The sequence below is a fragment of the Poecilia formosa genome, unplaced genomic scaffold, assembly GCF_000485575.1.
Source record: "Poecilia formosa unplaced genomic scaffold, Poecilia_formosa-5.1.2 Scaffold75, whole genome shotgun sequence".
Classification (NCBI taxonomy): Eukaryota; Metazoa; Chordata; class Actinopteri; order Cyprinodontiformes; family Poeciliidae; genus Poecilia; species Poecilia formosa.
The window spans coordinates 478,659-501,813 of record NW_006800014.1 but is presented as its reverse complement, the minus strand read 5'-3'; the positions used below and the strand labels follow the sequence as shown (position 1 = coordinate 501,813).

The following is a 23,155-nucleotide window of genomic DNA, read 5'->3' as shown; positions in this document are numbered from 1 at the left end:
AATCTGTTATAAAGAACTGGATGACTGTCTGTCAATAGGTAGTAGACAGAGGTCACATGTGGGGATCCCCAAGGTTCAATCCTGGGGCTCCTCCTAATTAATATCTACAGGCTTCCACTGGCTCAGATTATAACAGGAAATAAAATTAGTTACCATAACTACACAGGTGATGCACAGCTCTAAATTACGATGTCACCTGGTGACTGAACCCATCCAATCACTGAACAGATGCTGTAACACTGATTTTATACACACTCTTACATGCATGTCTCGTAAAATAAACATTTTTCACCACATCTTACTACTGCTGCTGATGCGAGGAGCGGCCATATTGAAATGCAAAGTCAGCCTTACAAGTCCTAACTGAAGGTAGTCGGAGTTGCTTCCCATTTCAAAGTGGGAAATCGGACTTTGGACGGCGTCCCAGTTAATTTTTCTGGCTGGGAAGTCAGAATTTCCCAGTTCCAAGAAAACTGGAAAGCAGGATTACTCTCAGATCTGAACCTCTACAGACTGAGAACCTGAACAGGTGGAGAAACAGAAGCCAACAAACTGATCAAGGTAAGAATGGCTCTTCATCATCAGTCAGGGTTTAACCAGCAACTAGAATCCAGCTGGAGTCTTTAACTTTGTAAATGTTGACTGTTTACATAAATACGATTGACTAATAAAATCCTTTCAACTATATGAAATCTTTGTCTTTGCATCCTAAAAAGTAGAAGACTCCACATAACCCACACATATCATCCTTGAACATAGAAGCTGTAAGAAAACAATTTAACCAGCAGAATTTGGGTCTTTCTCCTTAAACTACCTCTTTTATCTGCCAGTTGCCAGAGTTGAACTTGCTTCTCCTGTTTGGTTTGCATCTTTCTCAGAAGTCACCACACAGTGTTTTCAGTTTCCCCAAAATAAGATCCAGTCCTGTAGGCGGAGAGGAGTAGTGGAAACAGATCTGCAGGGGAGAACCAAAATAAGCTGCACTGAGGGTTAACCTAGAAAAGCGAAAGGTTCTGGTACCGAGCAGAGTGGAAAAAAAAAAAGGGTTGCACTGCTTTACACCCCCGGGTGGAACCACTGCCAGAGTCATCCCCGGCTGCCTGCAGCCTGCAGGCTGTCTGCACGGTTCATTTTTATGTCTGAAACTTCTGCGAAGATCCAAATACACACACACACGCACACACAGAGATTGAGCCTCCTTGTACACATGTAAAACAAGCAGGATCAGAATCTGAATATTCAGGACTGAACAAACCCTCAGTCACATTCATGTGTAAAGATTTGTCCTGACATCTTTCATCTTACTGCTGTATTTTTATAAGTAGGAATGGAAACAAAGCATTCCTGTTTCTGAGTGATAAACTGTCTCACACCTCAGTTAATCTAGATTCCTCATATAAGATTACATATGTTTAAGTTATTCATTAACCCACTGGAGATAAGATGTACTTTTCTTCTCTTTCTCTGGAAATGATTTGGTTCTGTTGTGGAAAAACTTTATTTAAAACATCACTGAAACTCCCAGATACATTTTTTAGCTTTGTTTTTGCCACTTGAAGATAGATAACAGACAAAATTAAATATTATTTTATATGAATGCAGATCAATTTTAGGCTTTCCACAGATTGTCAGTTTGATTTAGATGTAGACTTTGACTAGGTCACTCTAACACATCAATATGCTTTATTCTAAATCATTTTATCATCTGCTCTTTTTTTGCATGCAGATTAAAAGCTCAGTTTCACTTGACACTAAAACAGAATATCTTGTTCCTTTCTTCACTTTAAAGGGGCACTATCATGTAGAATAAACTTTTTAAATTTTTTTACGTCATGTTGTAATGTTATTTCCTCATCAAGAACATACCTGGAGTGTTGCTTTGATTCTTTCACGCATGTTTGAAGAATCCCTTAATCTCCATGGCCACAATTCAATTCAACTGTGCAAAACGCCTGGGTGGATCTAGCTCCGCCTTCAAGACGCAGCTCCTCAGAGCTGCAGTTTACGTTTCCACCTCACAGAGAAACCCTCCCTGTCAGCTCTCCTACCCAGCTCCTTCAGACTAGCCAGCTGCAATTAGCAAACACCTGGTGGGCTCATAATAGGAGCTACTTCTCAGTGCAACACTGATATAAATATTGTTAAAGGATTAATAGAGGATCCATGTTGTGGTGACTTTCAGAAAAGTTTCAGAAACTCAGGAGTTTTTAAAGAGACAGAGGCCCAATTTTAAGCTGTTAAATTACAAAGTCAATATTCTTTTAAGCCGGAGTTCATATATGTAGCATTTTCACAACAACTGAATATAACATAGTTACTTGATTGTATAAAATCAATTATGTGCCTGGAAAATACATAATTCTGCCCCTTTAAGCATCACCTCTTCTTGCTTTCTTTCAGCCGTCTGCTCGCTGCTTTTCTCCCTTTCAGATTCAACGACTCCTGCAGCTGGACAAGAACCACAAGATGGATCCAACCATCCAAATCAAGAACCAAAAATCCCTGGCTACTAAAAACCACAATATGGTAGCAGCAGCTAGCAGTTAGCAGTTAATGTTAGAGCTTGACAATGTGATGATGCCAATCATTACATTTTGGCTAAGTCCAAAATAGAATCCATAGAAAACCATTAAAAAACATTTTTGAGTATTTTTATCTGCCTGAATGAATGAGAACATAGGTTTCCAACAACAGCATTGTGATAACTCAAGATGAATTGCAAAACCTGAAGGCCAAGTTTAAAGATGTGTCCCAATTACTAAGTATGTACAATGAGGTAACAACGGTATAATGATGCAGTGAATTCACTGGAACCAGTTTGTGTGATCTTGTGCTAAGAAGATCATTTTTCTAATATTATTTTGTACAGTTTGCTTATTATCAAAAGCTTCTCTTACGAGACACTCCATCCACACCTGAGAGTCAATCAGCAGCAGCAACACATTGAGCTGTGCATGTCCTCCTGCTCCACAGCAGTGTGTGTTTCTTGTGAAATAAAAGCAGGTTTTGCCTGGAAACACACCCAGGCCAAGGTGCTGCAGGCCTGAACAAAACAAAGTGGAAATCTGTGACTAAACATGTGGGGAAATCACCTTCATTACACACTCTGTACACACAGACAATCCCTCACAACTTCAAGGTTCTCAGAGCACAACGCCCCCCTCACCACAGATGTAATATAAAACCTCTAGAAGCAGAATTGTTGAAATATTCTGATGGAGATGAGTTTGGGTATTTATTTAAATGTGTAGTATGTCATTGTGTAGTATGTTTCATATCATCTGCAACCAGTTTGAAAACTAACTGAGGTTAATCTGAGCAGGACAGAACTCAGCTCTGTTACTGCTTCTACAGATACTGCAGTGCTTAAAGTGATATAAGACACCAGATAATTTATTTATTCGCCCCATAAAACCTTTTACAGATGCACATTTCAGTGTATTTTAATGGGGTTCTTTGTGATATTATAATACAGAATTTTATCTGCCTCCCTGGACAGATGAAGTTTTGTTAAAGGGACTATTATGTGTTTTCTAGGCACATAGTTAAATTTTATAGCATAATCAAGTAAATATGTGAAGTAAATATGTTACCTTCTGTTGTTCTGAAAATGCTGTACATATCAAACATAACTCAAAGAAATTTGACTTTGCAATTAGTCTCCTTGAAATTGGGCTACTGTCTCTTTAAAAACTCCTGCTCTTTTGGACACTCCACTCTTCACGTCATCACAATACTCCTCCATAATACTGTTTATAACCATTCTTAGGAGCGTTGGACTGAGACATAGTTCATAGACAGACAGCAGACTGTCTATTTTTTATCATATTGCTAAAATTAGATGACTCATATCCCCACAAGATTCTGTTTGCTTTTATTTTTACTAGACTTGATTATTGCAATGCCATTTTTTACTGGATTATCTAATAAATCAATAAGACAGCTCCAGCTTCTCCAGAATGCTGCTGCAAGAGTCTTTTCTAACACAGAGAGAGAAGCACATCAGTCCAGTTCTGAGATCCCTGCACTGGCTGAAAGAACAGAATTTAAAATCTTCTTAATGCAAAGCACTAATAAAAAATAAATAAAAAATAAAAAAACAAGACTACATTTGTGATCTTCTTCAACCACTCAGACCTTTAAGATCATCAGAATTAAACCTAATTATTCTGGTGAATCAACTTTCAGTTTTTATGCTCCAACACTCTGGAAATTTTTAATTATATTCACTTATTATATTTAAAAAATATATATATTTAATTTGTCTATTTTTAATCTGCTGGATGGTTTTCTTTTATCTTCTTGTTACATGTTGTCTGCAACTTTTTTCTAAAAGCTCTTTGAATTGTCTGAAAGGTGCTACATAAATAAACTTCCCTTGTCTTGCCTAATGATTCACCAGGTGTTTGCTAATTGTTGCTGCCACTAGTCTGGAGGAGCCGAGTGGGGGAATGGGTTGCTCTGTGAGGAAGAGACTTGTCTGCATACAGGGGTAAATAGGTGGGAGGCGCTTCGTGGCAGTAAATATTTATTCATCCTGAATGGTTTCCACGAGAAACTCAAAGGTTTTTCCATCATTCATGAAGTTCAATGGACGATCTGTAAAAAACACAGAGACAGAAACAATTTCTACCCCAGGCTCTGTCTGATGAACACAGACAACTCCTTACAGCCACAATAGTCAAGGAAATAATTTAAACATATTGGCATTTCCACAACCTGCCGTTAGTTTTTATTTTCTCTACATTACACTTACATGTTCATTAGTCAGATTCACTGAATTAGAGGAGAAGTCCAGGTGAGTCTCATTTGTCAGGTTTAAAAGCACCTTTTGAAGACCTTTGAAACTATTTTCAAAGGTCTTCAAAAGATGCTTTAAAAGGAATTAAACACATTTGTTGTTAAGTAATGAATGTGTTTGTCATCATTACTCTGTCATTAGCCAGTTCATTTGAATTTTACAGTAGATCATGCAGCATGGGACTGATTTGTTCTTCACTCTTGAGGATCATTAGTGTTGTAGTGAGGTCCTACTCATTTGTCTTATTGCACTGTTTTCCTTTCATCCCTGTTCATTGCAGATGTGTTGGCCTGCAGCCACATGAAGACACGTGTTGCTTCACTAACAAGTAACAAGTAACCCTGAACTCCCTCCACAGGTCTGGAGGATTTTCCGGACCAGGTCCCTCAGGAATATCTCAGAGTCATCAGTAAAGCTCAGTAACGTTACAGGTCAAAGAATACAACCTTTGAAGTAGAGGACGAAACTCCTTTCAGCTAATAGAATATGGGATCTTGTCACAATAGGTGAAGGTTTGGATGTAGACAGATGAGTGAACTGAGTTTTTTTGGCTCAGGTTTCTTTGCCTCAGAAACCAGAGAGATGTTGTCATCGCAGTAGACCAGGTGCAGAAGGCTGTTGTTCACATGGAGGTGAACGGCTCCTGTCCGCTAAAGGTCAGGTCTCTAAGGATGCAGTCAAACCAGTCGCGTTAGTCCGACTCTAGTTCGTCTGTATAGACAGTCTGGTTTGTTTGGTGAGGTGTGAATGTGTAATCGAAAGCTAATACGGACCAAACAAGCAAACTCTGGTCCACCTTCAAACCTGGGTCTCTGTTCAGCTGAGTGAACTCTGGCGCAGTTCGAATGCATACATGGACGCCAAAGAGACTGAAGACCGCTCCAAAAGCAGGAAGTGGACTATAAAGCATTGCATTCTGGGTAGATACAACCAAAACAAACACTCGTGTCTAGGAATGGTGGAAGAATTGGCTCATTCAGACAAAAGTTTATTATTATTTTTATTATTACTATTATTGATTATCATTCAGACCAACGTAAAAATCCTACAACTGTAAAAATCTCATGCGACTGTTTTCATTTACATTTTGTGAAGAAGAAAGTTGATGTCTTCTTCTGAGGTTTCCATGTCTTTTCCTTCAGTAGGTCTTGGTGCAGCACCACCACACATTTTTCAATTAGTTTGACAATTCAGTTGTGTGACACAGTTCAGTGTGAAATTGAACTGCAGCAGCTGAAAATATAACAAATGTTGCAATTTTGCTCCCCAGTCCAACCGGATCTGCCGGACTACCAGGTGTGAAAACACCCTAAAGGGCCAAAGCAACCAGATCATCTATGCAAAATAAAGACCCTGATGTTCCCGACACGGACAGCCTCGTCTGCACAACCACACTGTTTGTTACTGACACACCTGAAGTCCAGTGATCTATCAAAAGAAAATGAGCGTCCTATTGGTTGATTTTCACAGGCCTGCCTTATTAGTCAGTTCCCAACTTTCCCAACTTACCCAACTTTCTGCTTGAGAGCATCAAAATGCAGTGTCACACTGACAAGGCATGGCCGGTCAGGTTTCTTAGTATCAGATTTATTCCTATGTCATCATTCTGGCATTAGAACGCTAGCAGATTCTCTAACTATGTGACTTTTTATGTACACATGCTAAGCTGTGAGTAGGTGTGCAGGTCAGAAATAGCTTTGTGTGTCACACTGATACTGAGGAACAACAATAGCGCACGTTGAGCTTTTTAAAGCTGTGGTTCCTGGAAGTAGAAGCAGTTCAGGTAAACCATCCCATCCCATTCCAACACATCTGTGCTGTTAGTTTATCTCTGAATGGACGAATTCCCAGAAATCTAAAAGAATCTCACTGATTTAGACATACAACTTTAGTTGAATTAAAAGCTGTGACTTTAAAGCTTTAAAGTGTTAAATGAAAGTCAACTCTTATCTCTTTCCTGGAATTGGTGAGCTTGCTTGAAATGCGTTGTCAGTCTATATTTAGCCCTGAGCCTGCTCTGGCTGGCTCCATTAATGTCTGACTATAGTTAGAGAGTACCTGGAAAAAACCTGAGGAAAAAACCTTGTTGAAAAAAAAAAATACAAATTAAAAATATGATATGCTACTTTGTACAGAAAGTACAAAGTAGCATATCATATCAGACACGTTGTGCTTTTGCAACGTGTCTGATAGTGAAACTGATTCCTATGGGAAGCTGCAGTCAGGGTCAGGTTCATGGTATTCATAACACAACCAGCAACTTATCTCCAAAAATCCGACATAGAGCTGCTGTTCTTTTGAGGCCTATGACTGGAAGTTTTCTTTTCCTCTTCCTGATCGGCAAAAAAAGTTTTCAGTTTTTTTTTAACAAGGAAATTGACCAAACAATGAAGCCGTTGGGAACAGCACTGATGAAGTAACAAGGAAAAAAACAAGGAGAGTGAAGCGTATATAATTCACATTTAGTGTCACAAAATTATACTAAAAAATTTAGCTGTATTAAAATGAGCAAACATTTATAGCTTTTCTTTCCACATACGCAAATTCATCCATAAAACAGCACAATCTGTTCCAGTATATTCTCTGTGCTTCACAACAAACTGGAGCTTCAATTATGTGCTTGACATAATCTGACAAACAAAAGAGCAATACTTTATAGGGACTTTTTGTGGAGGTTTCTTCTTTGATCATCTATTCAGGTTGTAGTTTTCAGTTTTCTTCTTTGTCTTAGCAGGACAGCTGAGCCTCCCTCTCCAGCTCACTGATTAAACAAGTTTCCTCTCAACAATACTTGGAAGCCATTTTACTCTGAATTGGCTGAGTGCATTAAAACCAGTAAGTACATCTGTTGCCTTCCTCCTTAGTGAAGGGTTCACCTATCTTTTTTTTTTTTTTTTGGAGAATGAATAGCTTCAATGACTGATATTATTTTAAACATGCCACTTTCAATAATGATGTAATAACACATATTTAACAGCATAGGTGGATTTTAATTAGTGTACCTCCTACCAATTAAACTAGCAAGTAGAAATATAATCTCTTCCAAAAACAGTGATGCTGGTTTTCCATTGTGTTAAAACAGTACTATATCCAAAACAAAACAAAACAAAACAAAACAAAACAAAACAAAACAAAACAAAACAAAATAAAACAAAACAAAACAAAACAAAACAAAACAAAATACTGTTTAAACTGGACATGGGCACAAACAGGACTGAGGGGTAACTTTTGTAAATCCTTTTCAAAAATCCTTTTCAAATTGTAAATGTCAGGCTGATGAGGAAGCAATGAAGGCTATGAATGTACCAGAAAAAAAACATTCAAAACTAATGACAGGGTATGACTTGTCATTTTTATATTACATCTCACTACAAAAGATATTTTAACCCTCCAAAAATCTATATTTGTTTTTGTTTGTTCTACACTGGGTTTGGAACCCCAGCCTATGTGATCCTCTTTAGAAACCAACACAAGAATAGATGTTATGACTGTACTGTAATGTGTTGTATTATAGCTGAATACTATTCAGATTTAACAACATAAAAAATAATTGTTAACCAGAAGAAAGGCAGAACTACTTTACTAACCGAGAAGACGCTAGCTTTTAGCTTTGTTAGCTTCCTACTGAGCTAAGCTAGCTGGCTGCTTCAGATAAGAAATGGTTTTTGTGTTGAAACCTTTGTGGGAATATTTTTTCTGTTGGCTCTCCTACATTGTTGCCTTCATCCTGGAACTTTACTTACCAGTGCTTGATTGGTTATTTTGCAATAGCCTGTGACAGAGGTGATAAAATATGAATGGAATAGATTATGAATAAATGAGTAATTTCTATTAGCTGAAATGCTACAGTGCCTAATAAAATAGTGTTGCTGCTTCAGTGCTGAGTTCTTGAAGTAATGGTTGACATTTTTCCTTTTCTCACCAAAATTCTGATCAATATGATCAATGTGTCTAAATATAGTTATCTACAGAAGGGTTCATAGTCTGTACTGTGCACAGCAAATGTGACCTGAGTTGACATGACTTCTGATAAAGACCCTTATATAAGGCCGGCCCTGAGTAAATAATAAATTCACTTGACTTTTTAGCATTTCTGTGGTAAGTTTTCACAGCTCAACACATTTCTGAATGAATTTAAATGGACTTAATTCTATTTATTTACGTAGCACTGACCAGGCACTTCACAAGATAAACTATTCTGATTAATATCCAGACTGTATAATCTACTTCAATCCACTTACACAGACAGTTTCCAATCCAACTGGACCATTTCAATGGTCAATGAAACACAACCTATGATGGCCATTGGTAAGAAAGCCCAGCAAAGCTCAGGATGGAGGAGACAACAGAAACACTTGTCAACAAACACTTTGTGTTAACAAAGAATTAGAAGCAGCAGTTGCTCCATTAGTGGCTTCATTTAGGAGAAAACCAGCAGATAAACTCTGAGCTAATGTTACAATCTCCGAAAATCAGAGTGCATATTATCTAGTTAGAGACAGCAACAGCTGCTTCAGTGACTTTGTCCAGGAAACTGACAATTTAAAGACAGGAAAACTAGGTCAAGTGTATCATCTGTGGAGAACGTGAAGTTATTGGAACTGATAGCGCGGCACATCCAGGCAGATGACACAGTGAAACACAGAAACAGCCCAAAATAAATATTGACTCAGTTTTTCTCTCTGTGCTACAGTAACTGCAACTTAATGAGCCCCAGGCTTCATCATCATCTTCATCATCATTATCGTCCCATCTCTGTTTTCAGAGTCACAATATACTACTGACTGTTTGGGCGTCCTGGTCCGACCGGGTTAGCACATTTCAACAACCACACTGGAACATCAATAGGTGAGTTTGACATTTTTTCCACTTTTAAACCACATTTTCAGATTAGTCAGACAGAATGTAATGCTATCTTTTCCATGGCTACTCAAATAAAAAAGGTCCAAATATCTCAGAGGCACCAAATCTTTGAGTCAGTGGTTTATCAGTGCAGTGATTCTAGGTCACAGTTTCAGCTGTCTAACATGTGTATGCATGTCCGATGCTATATAGCTAGATCTCCTTTGTACAAATTTATTTAATTTTCACTTTTTTGGTCCCATAAATGTTTCAAATTAACAAAAGACAACCATAACCTGAGTAAATACAAAAATCTGTTTCAGAAAGCAGAATTTAATTTAATCAGTTACATGTCATTCAGATCCTGCAGCATCAAAGCAGCCCCAGATCATCATACTGCCACCGCCATGTTTACCTGCTGGTGTTATGATCAACGTGTCTGTTCTCTTTCTGAAACACTGCATTCGCTCTCTTGTCTCAATCAGTCAGAATATTTTCGCAGAAGTCTTCATCAAGACCTTTGAGTTCTGTTTGAGGTCATCTTAGCCTGTCTGCTCCTTTTTGTTTAATCATGAACTTTGACCTTACCTGAGACCTGTAGTGCTTTGGATTGTATTCGTTTTTCTTTGTGACTTCCTGGATGGGTTCTCATTAAGCTCTTGGAGTAATTTGGTTAGGCCTGGGAAGTTTCTCCACTGTTCCATGTTTTCTCCATTTATTTGTATCTGCTCTCTCTGAGTCTCTCTGGAGTCCCAAAGCTTTAGAAATGGCTTCAAAATTTCTTTCCAACTTTAATTCCTCCAGACTGAGGCATGATGTGTTGCTTTGGAGATGTTTCACCTATTGTCTAACAGGTTCTGTTTTGCTGATGTTTTGACTGCAGGTCTGGTGTGGAGGGTGAAATGTGTCTAAGAAGAGGTCATTCATGATTTAAACAGGGGATGTACTTACTTTTCTCATTGGACCTGACTTGGTTTGGGTAGATTTTTATGTCACTGTTTGAAAACCGCTTTTTGCTTTGAATCCGATTATCTCTGTGGGATGCTAAAATCAATCGGATGATCTGAAACATTCAACTGTGGCAAAAAAATAGTATGGTAAAAAAATAAAATGGCAAAGAGGAGCCAGTGGCTCTTCATAAATTTGCTTTGTTCATGAATTTCTCTGTTAGCTCTCATGAATTTTTATGTGAACGGGACAAATTTGAATGAATGAATGAATTTGAATTGAACTGATTGCCACACTTTGGCTACCAAATCAGTTACAGTGAGCTGAAGATACCATGTTGTTTCTCTCAAAGCCGTTCACAGATATGAAGGTAGAAATATATAAAAAAAAAACTGAAATAAGAAACCAAGGTGAATTTTTCTTAATCTCCTGCCAAGGAATAACTCTGGCACGCTTCCAGGAGCTGCACACATTTATCCAGCATTTATTACACCACACAAGGAAGTGTTCGTTCACATAAAATCCCTTAGGCTTGTCAGGAACTGATCCCAGATCAGGAAGTACAGGTCATTTTTTTCTCTTCCTCCTGTGAGTAATAAGGGCAGCTTCACACACACTGGCAGTGTTTATCAGAACGGCTGGCAGGCAGGAGCAGCTCACACACACACGGCAGCCGGGACACAGGAGGGATCCACCTGGAGCGTGTAAGTCCACTAACAGACCCAGTTCAGCTGGGTGACAACGCTGCTCTGCTGGAGACGTTTCTCTGCTTTTTCTGTGAGAAATCTCGACTGGTTCGAACGTGTCATGTCACGTCTCAGACGAACACAGAGAGGGAGGTAGGTGTTAGGGATCAGACTGTGGTCTGAGCTGAAAGCTGCCTCATAAAGGGCACACACACCGTTGGACGAGTGAGACAAACAGGAGTTAAACAAACAGAGTGTGAAGCGAGGGCAAAGGATGTGGTTAGGTGCACTTTGTAGCAACATTGTGCAAGCACAGAGAAGGAAACGGCAGATAAAAACAGAGAGCTGGTCTTTTTAGACAGCCGTCTGTTGCGTCTGACTGGAGCTTTTTCCTCATTCTTTAGATGTCAGGCTACCTTGTTTATCGACGAGGCTGGACAATGATTGAAAGCTCCAAAGAATGACTGTCATCTGTTGTTCTCTGGCTGTTTCTCTTAAAGGCACACCCTTCAGGTCTTCAGCTGTAGCATACAGGTTTGTGTTTTCAGGTGAGGCCGTGTCTTCTCAGGGTCAGGAAAGCTGAAGTCTGCGGGTTGAGTCACCCAGCAGTGTGGTGCCGCTCTGGGTAGGAGCCTTAGGGAGTTCCCGGGGTGTGATGAAAACACTGGGGGCTTGAAAGCCTCGACGTCCATTCACGCTGTTTCCATTCATTCATGTTTTTGGTGGCTGTTTTCAGTGAGTCAGGAGGTAAAATTAGACCAGAGATCACAGTGGACCCCTTTGCTTCCTCTCTCTGGCCGCGAGGGGCTTTCTTCGCTCAGCGTGACGTCAGCCGGTTTTGGCGCTTGCGTTCGGAGTCATGAGGCTGCGGCAACCAGAGCAGATTCTATCGCCGCGCATGCAACCACAATCTGATTGTCTGAAAACCCCGTAGAAACCACAGATGTGCTTCCTGTGTTTTCAGTGACAGAGCTCCTATGTCTGCACCCACAATCTTTGACACCTGTCAACTGTTCCAAAACACAGGCTGTTACCTTGGAGACCGGCGTCAGCCAGAATAAGGAGGCAAGACGAGGGATTCCCAAAGACAGACAGACCTGAGAAAGACAGCAGCTAGGAGCGATGGACCGCCAGCAGCACGCCAAAGTGGAACGCTTTCTCAAGTTGGGATACGCTCACACCGACATCCTCAGGGTGCTAGAGAGCCTGCACCACGATGCCCAGACCAACGACATCCTGGAGGAGCTCATCAAGACCTGCCACACTCGCAGCACCAGCGTACCCAACAGTCCCAAGCTGGTGCCCAGAGGCTGCAGCCCCAGTCCCGGCCCCAGCAAGGCCAGGACCGGCCCTGACAGAGAGTCGAACACAGGCTTCAGACCCGTGGTTATAGACGGCAGCAACGTGGCCATGAGGTGAGTCAGCAACACTTATCTGTCACTAGAAACACTTATCTTGAGTTTCATTGAGTGTGTGGAGGAAGACACAGCAGCAGTTGGACTATTAAACTCACTTTGCTGAGAAAGTTTAACTTTATAGCCCAAAAACTATTTGTTTACTCTGCAACACTGATATAGAGAAGTTCTCTGTGAAACTAAAGAGGTTCTAGGTATTTACTGTAGAAAATGCAGGTGCTTTATTGCCCATCTACTGCTGTATTACCTAATCTACATGGTTGCGTCACATTGCTGATGATCATGAAGGACTGATTAAATGTAGGATCTCTAAGATAAATCATGTTGACCAGACTGTGTAGTAAATGTGCTCTGAACATTAACGTGATTCTACCAGAACAGGAAGCAGGATCATTCCCAAAACTCACTTATTTTTACATAAATAGTTCCATCTTATTTTCAAGCCAAGCAAAGGATTTTTTGGTATTTTCAGCACCAGAAAGCATGTTTTTCTTCCTTTACTTCCTGGAAAAATTCTTTCTTGCGTGTCGATGCACATATACAGAGCAGCAGTTTGTGTCTATTGTGTCTATTACACTAATTATCCAACATTATCACTCAGAAGCATTAGCTTGAAACTATATTTCGGTGAATTTTTTTGTCACCTTTAACTTTGCTTGGTGTGGTTTTAGTTCAGGCTTGTGATCGGAGAACACTTCCTCTTTGCAGATGATGTGTCACTCTGGGTTGTGCTTGAGAAGCAGCGTGTGACATGTTGTTGGTTTCTGCTCACTTTTCACCTGAAATGTTTGTTCAGGTTTTAGATTTTCCATTATTCTGAGAAGAACAACGATGTTATTACGCAGTTAATGCTCTGTAAATAGAAATATGTGGATGAACACTACAAATTACTCAGCTTTAAATTTAATATTTAAATCTGATCAGCTCCTGTTCTATTAAATAATTCTAGACTCAAAACAGATTCTGTGAAATCGCGCGCACACACACACACACACACACACACACACACACACACACACACACACACACACACACAAACAATTGTTATTGGTTTTTGACACTACATGCATTTTAGCATGAAAGATGCAATTTTCTGTTAATCCTTCTGTTTCCCAGAAATATTGTCAAAATTTGTTCTGGTCTCCTATTTGTGTGAACAGTGTTGTACATGAGGTCAAGAAGGAGGGAGTCGCCCATTCGTGCTAGAACAGACATCACAGAATGTGTAACACAATGAGAATTGCTTAATGACATGATTGCTTGGCTGGTATATTTTCACGACCTACATTAATGGATCAGAAAGTTCTAAATTAAAACAGATGGCTTAGTGAGAAGATGGCGGAAACGTTATGAATTTAAATTAGAAGATAAAGGAGGGATGTTTTTACAACACAGGTTCCTGTAAGGACATGGAGTGAGTCCAAAGAGGAAGAAAACTAAACTATTTGCTCTGACGTTTTTCCCAGGTAAAGGAGAGAGAGGTTTATGCCACCTCACGGATGTTAGATACTCGTTCAGTTATTCCAGATAACTGAGTCGTTACCCAGAAAGATCCGAATGGCAAAAATAATTCCTTTAAATTGGGTAACTTATCAGAAACTAAAAAAGGTTTTTGGCTCAAACCTAAAAGAAAGGTCACATCTTCCAGTTCCAATGATGCAACACGGTTCAAATCGCAGTTGAGTCTTACTTAGTAAACGCCAACTTGTTTTCAGTCTCAGTCCCACCCTCAGTAGTAACTTACATCTGACTGTCTCACACTTTTGTCATGCTCACCCACAAAGCTGCAGAAGGAATCAGCACAACTCACTTGTACCTCACAGACACATCTGTAATTAAAACGATGTGAATGTTTGTAGGTAAAAGTTTCCTCACTGGAAAAGAATACTTTGAGCTAATGCTCAAAAAACATACATTTTATTCTTTCCTCCTTTAAAAAGGCAAACCTGAGCTAACTGTACTGAAGCTAGCACCTCACACTGTTGCACTAAAAACTTTCTAAACGTTTTAAGCTAACTTGAAAGCTTTTAAGTTCCATATTTAGAAGTGTCCTAATAATCGTACCTAATCAAATTACTGTAGTTTTCCTGCTGGGAACCAATGAGGAAAAGATGCTAACAACAGCATGTTTGTCAATGAAGCATTTAAAACAAAAGAATTTCCCAAAACTCTGAGAATGCCACACCAGAACTAAATGTATAAATAGTACAGGAAGTAATTTGAAACAAAAACCAAAAACACAGGAGATGGAACAAGTTACATTTTAGCTAGCATCTTTGCTAGGCTAAGTTCATTCTTCCTCCAAAAAGGCTGCAAAACAACTATCATCAGCTTAAAATGAAATTCCAAGTATAATGAAGTTATTATAAGTTAGTTTAGCCTCAGTAACTTAGCTAAAGGATGTCACAAATGTGACATTGGCTACCAAAATCCAGTTCTTTATAAAAACAAAAGTTACTGAATTTGGATCGATACTGTTTGAATCATGACTAGACCTCTATGATACATTCATCTGACACAAACCTGATGGAATCAAAGGAGGGAAGAGCAATGAGACATTGTAATAGCCACAGGAAGCAGAAGTAAGAAACTATTAGGATTTTTAATAAAGTGCTAGAAGTCATAATGGTTTGAAGAAACAGACTATCAGGTACCCCATCTGGGTGAGCCACAAGTAACTCGTGTCAGTCATTATCTTTTTACCTGTTGTATGGAAAGCAGCTCACCACTTCCTGCTTATGGAAAAAAAGGGAAACTCCCACGTGCACACACATGTGAACAGATACCCATGAGCATGTTTGCAGAGACAATGTCTCCTGTCAACAAAATGATCTCATTTACCTGCTCAGTAGTCTGCGCTTGGTAACACTTCTGCCACTGAGGTTCAAGAGTCAAGATGTTAAATTGCTAAAAACTGAACGACTCCCCCTGTGTTGTGGCAAACCTGTGCAAAGATTTTAGGAGTTTCACTAGGACTAAATAAAGTGCATATGTGTTACTGTTCTGGGTAAATATTATCAGGTAGCAATAATATATAAAACTACAACATTAATCAATATGAATAATTTATTTCCCCTTTAAAAATACCCTTCAGAATTTGTTTTCCCAAATGTCAAGAACTTCAAACAAATCAATAAATCTAAGACAAGACAAATTCCATCCATTTGTCATGAGTTTGTATCCGACATGATTGTTACGAAATGTCTTTTTCGGTTATACCAGTAAGGGGAAGTAAATGTCTTTTAAAAAAACAGGCATGTTGTCAGTTATAAAAGGCACCACCACTGAATCAGCCAACAGTTTTAGTTCTCATAGGTCAGCAGCACCCAGTTAGAGAAAGAACATATGAAAAGTTTCAGTTCTGCATCTAGTGACCCAGCTATGAGCATGGACAGAACTCTGAAGCACATGTCTTACAACACCATCAGCTTCCTGAAAGTGGGAGAGGAGGTGTGTGTGTGTGTGTGTGTGTGTGTGTGTGTGTGTGTGTGTGTGTGTCTAACGTATAAGGAAATGCAAAAGCAGAAGTAGATTTCTTTTTGTTGACACTGACTTTTGTCTCCATAGCCATGGTGACAAGAAGGTGTTTTCGTGCCAAGGCCTCCAGCTGGCGGTGAACTGGTTTTGGGACAAAGGGCTACGTCACATCACCGTGTTTGTGCCCCTGTGGAGGAAGGAGCAGGCACGGCCTGAGGCGCCCATCACGGGTAAGATTACCTGAATGCGCTGCAGTCACTTTGTCACACTGGGAGGGAAATGCCACTGTTCATTCTAGAAATTCCTGCAAGGTGACTGGAGGGTTTAGTATTGTGGCTCTGCTGTGCAGGATGAAACACTTTGATTTGTGTGAACTCAGCAGACTTAGGGCTGCAGATGGGCTTCATATCACACATCTGCAGTGAAGGTCTTCATAAGAACCAGTGGGTTGCATTAGTGGCCCTTGCTAACGTCCCCTGGCTTTCTGAATCAAGCTGAGTGACCGATGCTTGACTACAGAGTGACCTTTTAGTTTGCACGCAGACCTCAGAGCTCAGTCAGGCAGGGTTATGCTCCTTTTCGACTGATGGGTGGATCTCAGAGATTTTGTTGTTTTCCTTTTTGAAAAGACAAATTACACTTAGAACCAATCTCTGATGCTACAGTCAAAAGGGTACCTACCTAGAGTAGAACAATTCAAGAACCTTGGTGACTTGATTTATGAGTGGGGGGACAATTAATTTTCCAGTCATCTTCAGATAAGTGGAAGACAATGAGTGGATGAAAGTATGGATGGACTTCTACAAATACTTCTGATAAGACTTAATGATCTAATGAGAAAAATTTACTTTTTAGCTCTTAGTCCTTTCTGTGTATCAACATCCACATGTCCATTGTCTGTACCCGTTGGTTCTCACAGGGCCACAGGGGCCCATCTTTAGCGGTCATTGGGCAAGAGGCAGGGTACACACTGGACAGGTCACCAGTCCACCATAGGGAAACACAGGGCACACACAATCAGATCTAAGGTCAATTTAGAGAAACCAGTGAACCTGACAGTCATGTCTTTGGACTCAGGGAAGAAGTTGCAAACTCCTTACCCATTTAAAGTGGCACTTACCATCCTGATGGGGATTAACTCATGTATGCAGATGTCTGAACCTCTAGATGAGAACCAAGCTAAAGGTCTCAAGATACCAACCTGAAACTCTGACTCACATGACTCGAAACTCAAAACTTGTGAAATTAGAAAAACAACTTGTTTTGTACAGTTTTCTTTTTTTGGTATTATTGTTCAACACAAGTGGAAAACAGTGCACTTTCATGGTGAACTGCCACATCAAAGCAAACGATGAAGCTTACTGGAAAGGAGGCAAAGCAAGGTGATTCATTTGCATAGTACAACAGTCAAAGTCTTTTTTCTCATTTAGCATGTTGAGGCAGCAGCAACTTTAGCAAGAAATTGAAGTTAGACAAATCAAGGAAGTAAGTTGTACAGTCTTTGGAACTGTCAAGGCACGCAATATTCCACTGAGGCATATAACTAATTAGTGCAGGTAAATTCCCATCCTGCCATCCTTTCTGTTGCATTCATCCCGTTTGGCAGCTTTTGCTGGTTAAAGCTCCCTCAGCGACTTCCACTGAACGTTAGTGACCGAAGTGAAGCAGGATCCAAACTCCATGCAGAACGAGGAAGTGGGTTCACCTAAATGATATCCAATATGTTGTTTGTGTTGGATCATCCCTACAAACCTTAACTTGTTCCAGGAAAGTGCTCATCAGGAGCTTACAAAGAAGTAGTGCAGGAGGTAACTCTACACTTTTGATATTTCCTGTTCTGACGGTCGCTGTCTAAACAAGTAGTGAAGGCCTGTGTGAACAGCAAGGTTTAGGTCTCCTGCTTCAGAGAGTCAAATGTACAGCAGGTGCTTAAACGTGTTAACAATAGCTCAGATCTAGCAACCAAATATGACAGCTGGAACATGAAGAAACAGCAACATTACCAAATACTGTGTGAAGGCCAAAATACCAATCTTTAACCATTTACACAGGCAGCTCCAGAAATAGCTGGTTGCTAATGTTTTCAAGGTAGCCTCTGCTTCATGCCAGAACAAATCCTGTAGAAACCTCCCAGTGATCTTGTTGATACGTGAGAAATGCTGATGTTTATCTTCCTGTATGGATACGTGATAAGCCTGTCTTCACTACACTGCAATTGTGGTTCTCTACCATTAGGATTTTTAAAATCTACTTTTAAAAAAGTTGGAATAACTGACTTAGAAGAGCCATTTGTAATTATCAAGATCACAAAGGCAAGGAAAATCTTTCAAATGCATCTCAGCTGCTGAAATGGCATAAAACATCATTCAAACACTACGAAGGGTGTAAGTCTAAAACATCTGGAGCAGAAAGAACAGCCAGAGCGCTCATCCAAACCTGGTCTGATCATCAACCGGGTTATGGTTATAGTAGCTGCTTTGCCACTTAAATATGAAGATAACATATAAGAGGTTCTTTACCAAAGAGAAGATTTGTAAACAGCTCTATCATTGTACTAAACTGCATTGTCTTGTGTCCCATAGATCAACATATTCTCCATGAACTGGAGAGGAGAAAGATCCTGGTGTACACACCGTCCCGCTGTGTCAACGGCAAGAGGGTGGTGTGTTATGATGACCGCTACATCATCAAGCTGGCAGTTGAATATGACGGAATCATCGTGTCCAACGACAACTACCGTGACCTGCAGACGGAGAATCCCCAGTGGAAAAAGTTTATTGAAGAGAGGCTCCTAATGTACACATTTGCCAATGACAAGTAAGGCTTCCTCAGTTGTCCCAACTGCCTGCCTTGGGTCTGGGTTCTTCTTCCCCAACAGCCACTAACCTAATTTATCCGTGTGCTGCTGTGCAGGTTCATGCCTCCGGATGATCCCCTGGGTAGAAACGGTCCCACCATTGATGACTTCCTCAGGAAGAAGCCATGGACACAGGACAACAAGCAGCAGCACTGTCCATACGGTAAGTTCCCATCACTTTATTAATAATCACTTGTTCTGCCCCATGGCACAGAAGCAAAATAGAAACCAATACTGTAACAAGCAGCAAAAATAGATGATACGTGTGATCAACATCTTAGAAGTTAATCATTCATGTAGAAAAATGTTAGTTTCATCAATGTTAGATGGAACATTTCTGATGAGCAAAAATGTTCACTCTCCAGGGATGCATGCAGACAAAACGCCTCCACGTGTTTCCACTCAGACTTCATCATTAACTTTTCACAGCAAAAGGGACAAAAACCAAACATCCAGTTAAAGCAGCAACTTTCATTTCGCTTCAGGTTAAACTGTACCACAGGTTAGACCTGCAGAGACTGACAACCGCCTGCAAGCTAGCAGCTAACTGCATCCCAGAGATAGATTATCATCTGTTAACATGCAAATGGAGTTTATCCTACCTAGACATAAGTACTACCAAGTAGCAAATAAAAGCTAATACTTTTTTTCTCTGCCTAACAGATCATATTGTCAAATATTAAGGTTGTGGAGATGTGCTCCTCTAAACTAAAAATAGAAAATATTGAGGCTAAACCTGGAGGGTCTTCATAGTAAATAGAAAACATTTTCTAGCTTTTTAGCAAACACCTCATTTAAGAAACATATTTTTAAGTACACCATCTGGACAATTTGAAACAGAACCGTTAGAAAACATGAACCTTTTTGATTTGTGCAATGAACATAAAAACAAAACAGAAAAGAAAAATGTACTTTGTAATCTAACAGAAAATGTCCTCTTGTTATTTAAAAGCTGAAATTTTTATACAACAATTAACAGAAAGACCTATAGACCCTTCAGAGGTTGAAATTCCAAGTGGGAAAAATAGGGGTTAACGAACCCTGAACTCAAAATCCAATATGGCTGTTGTGCACAGAAAACGGTCAAAAACTGTTTATTTGCACTGTTGATGGTCAGGAATTCATTTATTTTTTCATACAGTCCTCAGTGAACATGGTGCTGTTGTGCTCGAAAATCTAAAATGCATTATTTTCTTGTAACAAGTTGTTTTCTTGTTCACTGACGTTCAAACTTGTAACTGGAAAACAACTAACTTTGACTTAAAGTGTCTGAAAATTCAAGTTTCGAATTCTGAGTAATAGAACCCTGGAACTGAAGGATGAGGACAAGTTTGAGATTTCTTTTGTTTATCAGAGACAGTAGTGCTGTGTAGTTTCCCTGTGGAACTCAAAATGAATAGATTTCCCTGTTTGTTTGGTTTTCCAGGAAAGAAATGTACTTATGGGATAAAGTGCAAGTTCTACCATCCAGAGAGGGTGAACCAGTCACAGCTGGCTGTAGCAGATGAACTGAGGGCTCTGGCACATCAACCTGAACACAGATACACTCCACCCACCCCTCCCTACGGAAGCAGAGACGACCTGACTCACAGCGACCCCTCCATCTGTTACAGGGAGAGCAATAACCTAAGAAGCCAGCAAAACAAGAGTCCTCTTTTTTACCAGTACTCAAGCTCCGATGCAGACGAGGCCTTTAGCTCCATGGGTAGCTCCATGTCCAGGCTCAGCATCCAGGACATACCCTACAGCCTGGAGCCCCCAATGACCAGCTACAGCAGTGGCAGAGGCAGTTACCAAATGTCCAGCTCATACTCCGGGAACAGCCTGAGGCTTTCACCCAATGGACACAGTTACTACCCTCCCCAAAATGGCTCTATGCCCTGTGAGAGTCACATGTACAGTCAGTGCAGGTGTGGCCACCAGAACCCGGCCAACCATCACCACCACCACCAGCAGCAGCACCAGCCGGTGTGGAGTTCCTGCCCCGCTGTGCCTGCACACAGGGGGGAACAGACTTCTCATTTCTCAGACATGCAGTACCAGCATAGCCACAGCCTGCCCCGGGACCCCTGGGGGCAGCAGCCCAGCGCCCCCATCAGCCAGAGCAGAAGCGTGTCCAGTGAGCAGAGGAACGACCTGCGAAGCCAGCTGAGCACGCTCTTCCCTCAGAGCATGGTGGAGCAGGTCCTGAACGCCAACCCCCATGTCTCAGACATGCTAGAACTGATCGGACTCATCCAAAACTACAGGACCAGCAACATGTCCTTCTAGACTGCCAAACCTCTGTTGGTGCCTTCAAACCGAGCCCACACTGGAGTTCTCATCCCGGAAATAGTGAAACCAAAGTGAACATTTCCTTAAGAGAATTTTTATTTGTTATGAAATGTGTCAAATGCATTATTTTAAGCATTAAGAAGGAAGTTGGTCTGATAAAACTACAATGTTGGCTATTCCTTTATCCTATTACAGAAGTGCAATGCACTTAGCTCCATTCCAGCTACTTATTGTAGCGTTGACAAATGTTTATTAAAGCAACATGTGTTGTTTTTTCATGTTGCCTCAAAATGAGGAACACTATAGACTGTACTTTTGTAAAGACTGTCCCGATATTAACTGTGAAACATTGTGGTTTTGTTGCACATTTTGAATAAAAACTTTGTAAAGAAGTCGGGGTTTGATTTTTATGTTGAGTATGCCAATTAGTTTATGACGAAGAGTGGCGCCTCCTGGTGGCCACAGTGGCATAGCCCTTTAAAAGGGGCAGTAGAATGTAAAGTTGACTTAATTAAGCTTTACATCATGTTATAACATCATTCTTTCATCAAATAAATAGCTAGGGGGTTGCTTTGATTCTTTCATACATGTTTGAGAAATCCTTTTATCTCCATGGCAACCACTGAGTCGTGCAAAACGCCTGGGTGGATCCAGCACCATGTTGCAATTTCCAAACTTCTGCCTCACAGAGCAGCACCCCCCTCAGCTCCTTCAGACTAGCAAGCAGCAATTAGCAAACACCTGGTGGAACTGTATGTCTGCTGAGCTCACTGTAGGAGCTATTTCTCAGAGCAACGCTGGTTAAAACATTACTGTAGGGTCAATAGAGGAGTGTTGTGATGACTTCTTGAAGCCAGAGTTTCAGAAAGAGCAGGAGTTTTTAAAGAGACAGAGGCCTAATTTTAATCCTAAATTGCAAAGTAACATTTCTTTTAAGCTATATTTGATATATACAGTATTTTTTAAATAACTGAAATTAACAGTTCTTTGTGCGTTAAAATGGCACTGTGTGGCTAGCAAACACATAATACTGCCCCTTTAAAAGATTAAGTGTTCCAATAAACCCATAAGACAACACTGCATAAGGACTTTAAATTGCTGTTTAGTTGTTCTTGTGACTTCAGGTTTCTCATCTAAGTTACTCAACATGTGGTAAAGTGCCCATCAGCATGTACAGGAGTCGGTGAAGACTTTCCCACTGAGTCACAGTTGCACAACAGGAAATCTTAACGTGATACAGAATGACGTTTCATTAATTCACTCCAGAGAATCTCATACAGATACGCAATATATAAATTGATATATTTCTAATTACATTTCATGTAATTAATTTACATTAATTACTTAATTATTACATTACATTAATTAATTTACATTTTCATTTTATGTAATATTACTCAGAATATTACATAAAAACTTATTTATGCATAATTGCTGTGGCCCTCACTGCCATCACTTCTGCCAAGGGAACAAGCCAACAAAGATCACTGCTAAAAAAGCCAATTGTTCTAATGTTGCATCTTTCTACGGAAGCGCATTGCTATCACGCAGTAAAAAAAAATTTTCGATCGTTATCTCGTTATAACGACTCGTTAAAACGAGATACGTAACTCGTTATAACGAGATAGCGATCGAAAAATTTTCTTTACTGCGTGATAGCAATGCGCTTCCGTATCTTTCTGCCGACAAGCTTTATGAATCTGAATTTCTTTTCATGTCATTGTGTACGAAAGACACACAACGAAACTGTGAAAGCTGCTGCTGTCATTTTATGCATCTGTTTTATATATTTATTTTGGTAACACTTTATTTGAAGGGGGTTGAATAAGACTGACATAACACTGTCATAAACATG

At 40.1% G+C, this 23,155-nt stretch overlaps 1 protein-coding gene across 2 annotated transcripts; it reads left to right on the top strand.

Annotated features, from left to right (window-relative positions):
• Window positions 1-11,191: 11,191 nt before the first annotated feature.
• LOC103140748 (probable ribonuclease ZC3H12D) lies at window positions 11,192-21,692 on the top strand. 2 transcript variants are annotated; one of them, XM_007556021.2, is made up of 6 exons: window positions 11,192-11,295; window positions 12,304-12,692; window positions 16,260-16,399; window positions 18,752-18,986; window positions 19,083-19,189; window positions 20,453-21,692. In XM_007556021.2, exons 2-6 carry the CDS (start codon window positions 12,400-12,402, stop codon window positions 21,295-21,297), a joined length of 1,620 nt encoding a protein of 539 aa, XP_007556083.1. In that variant the 5' UTR covers window positions 11,192-11,295; window positions 12,304-12,399; the 3' UTR covers window positions 21,298-21,692. The 2 variants fall into 2 exon arrangements, with proteins under 2 accessions (XP_007556083.1, XP_016528880.1); XM_016673394.1 differs by lacking the exon at window positions 11,192-11,295 and adding an exon at window positions 11,449-11,825.
• The last annotated feature ends 1,463 nt before the right edge of the window (window positions 21,693-23,155 follow it).

Excerpts from the sequence above, each read along its gene's own strand:
- LOC103140748 (XM_007556021.2), top strand. The coding sequence starts at position 12,400 with ATGGACCGCCAGCAGCACGCCAAAGTGGAACGCTTTCTCAAGTTGGGA. Across the intron at positions 16,400-18,751 it reads GCCTGAGGCGCCCATCACGG|ATCAACATATTCTCCATGAA; the intron begins GTAAGATTACCT and ends TGTGTCCCATAG. Across the intron at positions 19,190-20,452 it reads GCAGCAGCACTGTCCATACG|GAAAGAAATGTACTTATGGG; the intron begins GTAAGTTCCCAT and ends TTGGTTTTCCAG.